The 8,698-nt window shown below is 52.9% G+C and overlaps 1 protein-coding gene across 1 annotated transcript in view; it reads left to right on the top strand.

Annotated features, from left to right (window-relative positions):
- The first annotated feature begins 2,343 nt into the window (after positions 1–2,343).
- The window catches only part of CNNM2 (cyclin and CBS domain divalent metal cation transport mediator 2), a 120,453-nt gene continuing 114,098 nt past the window's right edge, over positions 2,344–8,698 (top strand). Inside the window, exons 1-3 of the mRNA XM_029080275.1 lie at positions 2,344–2,392; positions 4,442–4,909; positions 5,048–6,271. Of these exons, the coding sequence (XP_028936108.1) occupies positions 2,344–2,392; positions 4,442–4,909; positions 5,048–6,271 (1,741 nt within the window). The remainder of the gene's footprint in view (positions 2,393–4,441; positions 4,910–5,047; positions 6,272–8,698) is intronic.

The raw sequence follows: 8,698 nt of genomic DNA, 5'->3' as shown, positions 1-8,698 counted from the left end.
TAGACTATAAGCTCCTTGCAGGCAAGGATCATGTCTACTGTCCTCTCTCAAGGTCTTAGTCCAGTGCTCTGCATGCAGGAAGAATTCAGTACATACCACCAATTAATTAAAATGGTCCCTTAGGAATGACAGTTGGGAGTGAAAGAAAAGTAACAGGATTGTTGGCATAGAAGGCTTCCATGTGATCCTTGCAATAAATACCATCGATTGACTGATCAGTGGGTGGTAGCCCAAGGAGAGGAATGCAGAGCCAGGAAAGATCAGTCTTTCCAAAGGTGCCAGATTTTCAGCTTCAAATTCTTAGGTCCTCAGGTCAAAATTTCTCTGCTCAAGCTAAATGACTGCACCATTCATACTTGCTATGTAAAGTTTTTACTATAAACCCAAGCCATGGTTACATTAAGTGGTCATATTTTAGTAAAAAAAAAAAATGAATAGAGTAGCTCCGAGTGCTGGGGCAGAGAGGCTCATTGGCGGTACAGCTGGCCCCACTTTAGTAGCCTGATTGGGAAGGGAATGGAATGGTGGTGTCAAGTGGCTCCGGAAGGTTCTGTGGCAGTTGGAAAGAGCAGTTTGAGAGCCAGGTGTTTGCATGTTAAGCAGTACAAACCGTTTGCAGTCACTGAGAATTAAGTCTAGGGAAAGGAGCATGTGTGTGGGGGGAGGAATGTTTTAGACCAGGTTCAGGGAGATTGGGGCTGTACTCAGGTCTCTCATAAGACTTCTCTTAATAGGGCATTGAGGCCTCAGAACTTCTTTTATGAGGAAAAGAGATGGCCAAGTGGAGTAGGGAGAGTCAGGCAGAAGAAAGCATAAGCTGAGGGTGTGTTTGAGAAGGGAATCAGAGCAAGTATGAACAGAAAAAGGACGAGAGGCTGTTTTAGTGGGTTGACTTGAGAGATGTTTTCTAACCGAAGACACAAGAATTAAGGGAACTGTATTAGCTGGGGAATTTTCCTTAAAGGTCAGCAGGAAAATGTCAAGGAAATGAGTGACCGTGATTGCCTACTCCATGAAGAGAAAGTGGTGAAAAATGAGACAAACCATACCGAAAACTCTTGAAAAAGTTTGTACTACTTCTGTTTTTTGAAGTAGCTTGAACAATATATACTGTGGCCAATTTAGTCATATGTTTAAACCAACAAACCCCCATTCTCCTTTTGGATAAATTTTGTGTTTCAGGCAGGATCGATTTAGTCCAAGGGCCAGATAGGTTCGGGGGCTGGGATGACTAAATTTGTTGTATTTCTGTCCTGTTTTTCTTCAGATAAAGCATTTAGGTAAGTTTGACCCTACTATAGTTCTGAGGGTCTTTAAACAAATGATAACTTTCTCAAATGGGGATTTAAAAAAATAAAACCTAAATGTTTTGGACATATCTACACTGGCATATTCAAATGCAATCTTCAAAAAAACAACTAAAGCATTTTTATAGCACTTGGGTCTGATTCACTTCATAAGTGAGTTTAAAGGTTTGTGAGTTCACTAGAGAGTAAATCAAAGACCCCAGGTTCCTCACCTTTCCTGGAGGTGTTTGCATTACTTTTGGTGGTGGAGGGAGTAGTCTTGTGCTTCAATGAACAGTACATAAGAAAATTTGGCTTTATCAAAATTAAATCCACTTGCTCAAGTCACACTATCAACCATCAACCTTCTGAACAGATCAAAAGTGCAGTACAAATTATTTGAAGGAAACTGGTTAAGAAGTTTGGGTTTTGGTCTTGTGACTTGTAAAATGGTTGCTAGAAACAGCCATTCAAAATTCAAAATACTGTACTCTCTGCTCTCTGTCTCTCTGTACTCTCTGCTTCTATCTGCTACTTGTTGCTAGAGATTTTATGCAGCAATTCCTAGACTTAATTGTTTTTTTAAAGTCCAAATACTTGCACTTTGGTAATTTTATTCTCAATGCCCAGATTTTGAAAATAATCCATTTTCTGAAATAGCCACTTCCTTTTCACTTAACGAGAGCTGGTTGCAGTCAGAATTCAACTCTCCAGACTCATAATATTAGGGTACCGCCCCCTCCATATTCATTCAGTTGTATTTATTGAGCACTTACTGTTTGCAGAGCACAGTACTAAATGCTTGGCAAGTACAATTCGGCAATAGAAACAATCCCTGCCCACACTGGGCTTTCAGTCTAGTTCCTAATCCGAAAGCTTGGTGACTGAATCTAAATGGCCCACCTGTTTCCAATACTGCAATGAGCTCTAGAGGAACAGGTGACAGTTTGTGATAGAGGAATTCTGGATTTTTAGTGCACGGCCCCTCGTATATCATGATGTTGAACTTCAAATACTTCAGAAAACCAGGGCGATATGCCAATGAGATAATACTAACATGGAGGAGAACGTGTGTTTGGAGAAAGTGCTAAAGCTCATGATTTCAAGTGGCGATAATGAACCTGGAGCACCCACTATGAGCCAGATACTGTGCTAGGTGAAGATAAGTAGATACAAGATAATCAGATCTGAAAGTCTATTATAGTTTGCCCCTTTTGATGAAGGACCTTCTTGGTGACAGAAATTGGGGTAGGAATGACCTCGTCGGAGAGCACAGGAGATGTAGATTGTTAGCCTCTTCAAAGTCTGTCGTGTGGTACTCTCCCAAGCACTTAGTTCGGTGCTCTGCGCACAGCGCTCCCTAAAAATGTGATTTAAGGGGAGTCCCTGATAAGACCTAGGTCAGGCTCCAAGTTCCAGTCGAACTAACCTCCGGTATGGAGGGCAAGCACCAACCACTGTCCCTCCCAGACAAGGTCAGGGTAACGGTCGCCCCCCTAAGCAATTGTCTTTATTAAAACCTAATTACTTACGTCCTCCGGATAGACAGCTAGAAATTGGAGAGATTTCGACCAGCGGGGCCCAGTGGAAAGAGCCCGGGCTTGGGAGTCAGAGGTCGTGGGTTCGAATGCCGCCTCTGCCACTTGTCATCTGTGTGACTGTGTCACTCAACTTCTCTGTGCCTCAGTTACCTCATCTGTAAGCCTGTGAGACTGAGGGCCTCACGTGGGACAACCTGATGACCCTGTATCTACCCCAGCGCTTAGAACAGTGCTCTGCACATAGTAAGCGCTTAACAAATACCAACATTATTATTAATCCTGGCTCCTCCACCTGTCAGCTGTATGACTTTGGGCAAGTCACTTCACTTCTCTGGGCCTCAGTGACCTCACCTGTAAAATGGGGGATGAAGACTGTGAGCCCTACTTGGGGGCAACCTGAATTCCTTATATCTACCCCCGCACTTAGAGCAGTGCTTGGCATATAGTAAGCCCTTAAATACCATCATCATTATTATTTCGGCATGAAATAAAGGTGACGACACACGGTAAGCGCTCAATAAATACGAATGAACGAAGTCTCCGCCCGTTTCGGAGACTTTCCTATATATTTTGTTCATGGGGTGTCTACCTCCTTAATTCTATTTATCCTGAGGATGTTGGCCTGTTCTGTTTTCGCCGGCCGCCTCCCCCGTTTAGACTGTGAGCCCGTCTTTGAGCAGGGATTGTCTCGCTCTGTTGCCGAATGGCCTATTCCAAGCGCTCAGTACAGTGCTCTGCACCTAGTAAGCGCTCAATAAATAGGATGGAATGAATGAATGAACTTTCCCGCGACTTGCAGTTCCCCCGACCTGCCGGGAGGAGGCGCTGCCGTACCGCAACCGACCACCCGGCCGGGGGAGGGGAGGGAATCGATCAGCGCTATTTATTGAGCGCCTCCTGCGTCGCCCCCCGTACTGGGCGCTCGGGAAGGGTACAATGCAACCGGGCAAGGGTGACGCTGTCTAGACGGAGCCACATCTTACGTCTTTCCAAGCGGGCTACTTGGAAAGCAACCCGAGCCCGACTGCGGGTTGTTTGGCTGGGGGGGGGGGGGGGGCGGAGAGCGGCGGGGATCGCGCCTTCTCATTGGCGGGCTCCGCCCCCTCCGGGGCGGAGCCGAGCCCTGATTGGCTGTCGGGGCCCCGCGGCCGCACAGATACACAAGAGTCACGCGCTTTCCAGTTGGAAAGTCGGCCGGCCGAGGGGCCGGGGCCGCTCCACCCGCCCGCCGCCTCGCCATTGGTCGGCCGAGGCCCCGCCCCCAGGAACGCCGCCTCGCCATTGGCCGGCGGCGGCCCTGCCCCCTCGCCATTGGCCGTCTGCGGCCCCGCCCCCGAGCCGGCCCCTCCCACCGCGTCCGCCCGGCGGGACCGGCCGGGCGAGGCTCGCCCCTGTCCCCGCCCCCGCCAAGGGTAGGGGCCGAGCGGCGGAGGGCGGCCGGGGCAGTGGCGGGGCGGGCGGGCAGCGCTTCCAGCCGGCCGCCCGACGGGGGAAGGATGAAGCCGCAGCCGCCGCCGCCGCATCAGCAGCAGCATCAGCAGCAGCAGCAGCAGCATCAGCAGCAGCATCAGCAGCATCAGCAGCATCAGCAGCCCCCCCCTACGATTGGCTGAGACGGTTGCGCGCCCGGAGTAAAGATGGCGGGCGGGCCGGCGTCCGCCGCACTGCCCGCTTGGAAGATGGCGGCGCGGGGCAGCCGGAGCGCCCAGAGCCCGGGGGTCCCGGGGGGGCCGCGGCCGGCGGGGTCCCGACCTCCTCCTCCTCCTCCTCCTCCTCCTCCTCCTCCTCCTCGGCTGCTGCCGCCGCTGCTGCTGCTGCTGCTCGTGCTGCTGGGCGGCGGCGGCGGCTGCCTGGGGGCGGGCGAGCAGGAGGAGACGGTGATCATCGGGCTGCGGCTGGAGGACACCAACGACGTGTCGTTCATGGAGGGGGGCGCGCTGCGGGTGAGCGAGCGGACCCGGGTCAAGCTGCGGGTGTACGGCCAGAACATCAACAACGAGACCTGGTCGCGCATCGCCTTCACGGAGCACGAGCGGCAGCGCCGGCGGCGGCAGCAGCAGCCGCCGCCGCCGCCGCCGCCGCCGCAGCCCCCGCACCCGCCGCGGGAGGACGACGAGGACGACGACGAGCTGCAGCAGCTGCAGCAGCAACAGCAGCAGCAGCGGCGGCGGGCGCGGCGGCGGCAGGGCGAGGCGGGCGGGCCCGGGGCGGCGCTGCAGGCCGAGCCGGACAGCGGCCCCCAGCGCTGCGGCATCCGCACCTCGGACATCATCATCCTGCCGCACATCGTCCTCAACCGCCGCACGTCGGGCATCATCGAGATCGAGATCAAGCCCCTGCGCAAGACGGAGAAGAGCAAATCCTACTACCTGTGCACGTCTCTGTCCACGCCGCCCGTGGGCGCGGCCGGAGGGGCCCTGGCGGGCCCGGGTCTGGCGGGCCCGGCGGCGGCAGGACCGGCGGCGGGGCCCGGAGGGGCGGCGGGAGGCCCCCCGCCGCCGCCCTGGGCCGAGACCACCTGGATCTACCACGACGGCGAGGACACCAAGATGATCGTGGGCGAGGAGAAGAAGTTCCTGCTGCCCTTCTGGCTGCAGGTGATCTTCATCTCGCTGCTGCTCTGCCTGTCGGGCATGTTCAGCGGGCTGAACCTGGGGCTCATGGCGCTCGACCCCATGGAGCTGCGCATCGTGCAGAACTGCGGCACGGAGAAGGAGAAGAACTACGCCAAGCGCATCGAGCCGGTCCGCCGGCAGGGCAACTACCTGCTGTGCTCGCTGCTGCTGGGCAACGTGCTGGTCAACACCACCCTGACCATCCTGCTGGACGACATCGCCGGCTCCGGCCTGGTGGCCGTGGTGGTGTCCACCATCGGCATCGTCATCTTCGGCGAGATCGTGCCGCAGGCCATCTGCTCCCGCCACGGCCTGGCCGTCGGGGCCAACACCATCTTCCTCACCAAGTTCTTCATGATGATGACCTTCCCCGCCTCCTACCCGGTCAGCAAGCTGCTGGACTGCGTCCTGGGCCAGGAGATCGGCACGGTCTACAACCGCGAGAAGCTGCTGGAGATGCTCCGCGTCACCGACCCCTACAACGACCTGGTCAAGGAGGAGCTCAACATCATCCAGGGGGCCCTGGAGCTGCGGACCAAGACGGTGGAGGACGTGATGACCCCGCTGCGGGACTGCTTCATGATCACCGGCGAGGCCATCCTGGACTTCAACACCATGTCCGAGATCATGGAGAGCGGCTACACCCGCATCCCCGTCTTCGAAGGGGAGCGCTCCAACATCGTCGACCTCCTCTTCGTCAAGGACCTGGCCTTCGTCGACCCCGACGACTCCACCCCGCTCAAGACCATCACCAAGTTCTACAACCACCCCTTGCACTTCGTCTTCAACGACACCAAGCTGGACGCCATGCTGGAGGAGTTCAAGAAAGGTGGGGTTGGGGGGGAGGGAGGTCAGGGGGGTGGGGAGGGGGAGGATGGATCCTCCCGTCCTTTGGCTTCCTTGCCTTTTTTTTTTTTTTTTTCCTCTCTTCCTTCTCCTCCTCCTTTTCCCTCCCACCACCTTGCACCGGCGGCGAGCTGGGATTTTCCTCCCCCACCCTCCCCTTTCCTCCTGCCTGGTTGCCAAAGGAGGGAGTTGGATACTGGGAAGGACGAATAGGGGCATTGGTGCCCATCTCCTGCGCCCCTTCGCTGGTACGGGGGCGGGGTGGGTGTGTAGATGATAGATATCTCCATACCTACATCTTTCTATATCTCTGTATCTCTCTCTATATCTATGTTTGTGAGTGTGTGTGTGTGTGTGTGTGTGTGTGTGTGTGTGTATAAAGGGGCCACCCTTGGCCCGGCCTTGGGCGATTTGGGGGATTTGCGCGACGATCATTCATTCAATAGTATTTACTGAGCACTGACTATGTGCAGAGCACTGTACTAAGCGCCTGGAATGGACAGATCGGTAACAGAGACAGTCCCTGCCCTTTGATGGGCTTACAGTCTAAATCGTTGCCCCCACACCGGCCTGGTCACCCAGGAATCGTCCCCCTTTCTCCTCCTCCGACACCCCCCCCCCTTGTGAACAGGTTTTGATCTTGGGAAATGAAGGCTTCCCTCCCCCCTCCCCCAACTCTCCCCGGCTCAGAAAATGTTTGCGGGTCACCGTGGTGTCGGAAGGCCTTTGGAAGGTGGAGCTATAGCACGGTGCCTGACACGTAGTGAGCGCTTCACAGATGCCATTTAAAAAAAAAAAAAGGAAAGGAAAAAAAAACCCTTGCACAGGGCTCTTTGCATTTTCCCGGCCACAGTCTGCTATTCCCCGGGAGGGATCCTCCAGTCAAAGTTCGACAGAGAAGGTCAGTCATCTAGACTGGACCTGCCTTAGCTAAAGGCAGGACACCTCCCTCCCCCCTTTTTTTAAAAAAAAAGTAGGGTTAATCTTTAGGTAATTTGGGAAGACCGGTTAACCTTTTACTAGGATGATAGTGCGGCTGAATGATCTTGTCAGTTGACTTAAATGTCTAGGAAGCAGCCAGTAGGATTGGCAAAGGAGCCCCGTGAGTCGGAGCAAAACGTCGGTCCCACAATGGTCAAATTCTGTCCACCCCCCCCCCCCGAAAAAATCATTTTATTAATATCTGTGTGATAAAAACGGGCATAACCGAGCGATTAGGTACGGTTCCGCTCCTGCTAACCGCATTTGACACCTCGAAGGGGAAACCTTTCAGCATTTTCGGTGCAGAGATCCAGGGTTGTGTAATTGGGTTGACGCTGTCAGGACTTTCATTTATCCACCAATTGTGCTTTTTTTTCTTCTTCTCCTCCTCCTCAAGACTCCCTGTCAGAGTAATTGCTATGTGAATCCCTGGGATCTGTCCGATGGTAAATGTTTAGCCCGATCTCTGGGATTTTTTTATTTTTATTTTTTAAATCTTCTTATGGAGCAGGTGATGTTTAGTTCTTGTCTATTTAAATCCAGTATGACTACCATAATGTTGGTCATTTAGTAGTTATTGGTGATCGCGGCCGGGATCCCACAAACCCACATGACCAATTCTCTGCTAGGAGGTGCTTGACTGCCTGTGACCATCAAGCACATTGATAGGCCATCCGGTACCCTAAATTCCTGGTTGAACTGTGCTGTCTTTTAGAGTAGTGGGCTAGAGGACTTTGCAATAGACCTTCTCTACGTTTTTCCTTCTTGGTGGAGCCTGCAGTGATAGAACAGACCTGGCTTGGCGGTTGATAGTGTGACCTTTTATTATTTGGATTTGAAAGGAGCGTGAAATTGGCCTTTAATTGATTATTTAGACACGATACGTTTTCCATAGTTGAAGCTTTTGGGGGGGGGGGGTTGCTGGTGTCCCCTCTGTAAATATTAAAGAGCACAAGCCCCTCCTTTATTCAACTGAGCTAGTAAGACCTTTATTTTGAAAAGGTTCCTCTCGATACTTGGAGACACTGCTGAATATTTGGGGATTATATTGTCTTCCTGAGCCTCCCTGACCTTACCTTTCTGCAGCATGCTTTTTCTGAAGTTGTTGATCTCCATCAGTTCCTCATACCCCCCATCCCCCCGCATAAAATATTGACCTAACTGCTCAACTCTTATCTAATATGATGGTTGACCTCTGCTAAAGCTTTCCTCCAACTGTAATTTCACTTCCTTCTTGGGAGGAACTCCTTCCAGATATCCCACTGTAGCCCCAGGCGGTATTTGGAAGCTTCGGCGCTGACCATCTTGAGCTGTTTGTCTAAAACCTGTGGAAAATATTTTGTTACTTTTCACTGATCCTTTATATGCTCTGGCTTTGAGCCGGACTTTAGTACCCTACCAAGAAGTCGTGTCAGTTATTCAGCGTAAT

This window comes from Ornithorhynchus anatinus, chromosome 16 (assembly GCF_004115215.2).
Source record: "Ornithorhynchus anatinus isolate Pmale09 chromosome 16, mOrnAna1.pri.v4, whole genome shotgun sequence".
Lineage (NCBI taxonomy): Eukaryota > Metazoa > Chordata > Mammalia > Monotremata > Ornithorhynchidae > Ornithorhynchus > Ornithorhynchus anatinus.
The sequence above is the reverse complement of the archived record's forward strand: the minus strand, read 5'-3'. Positions and strand labels throughout refer to the sequence as shown.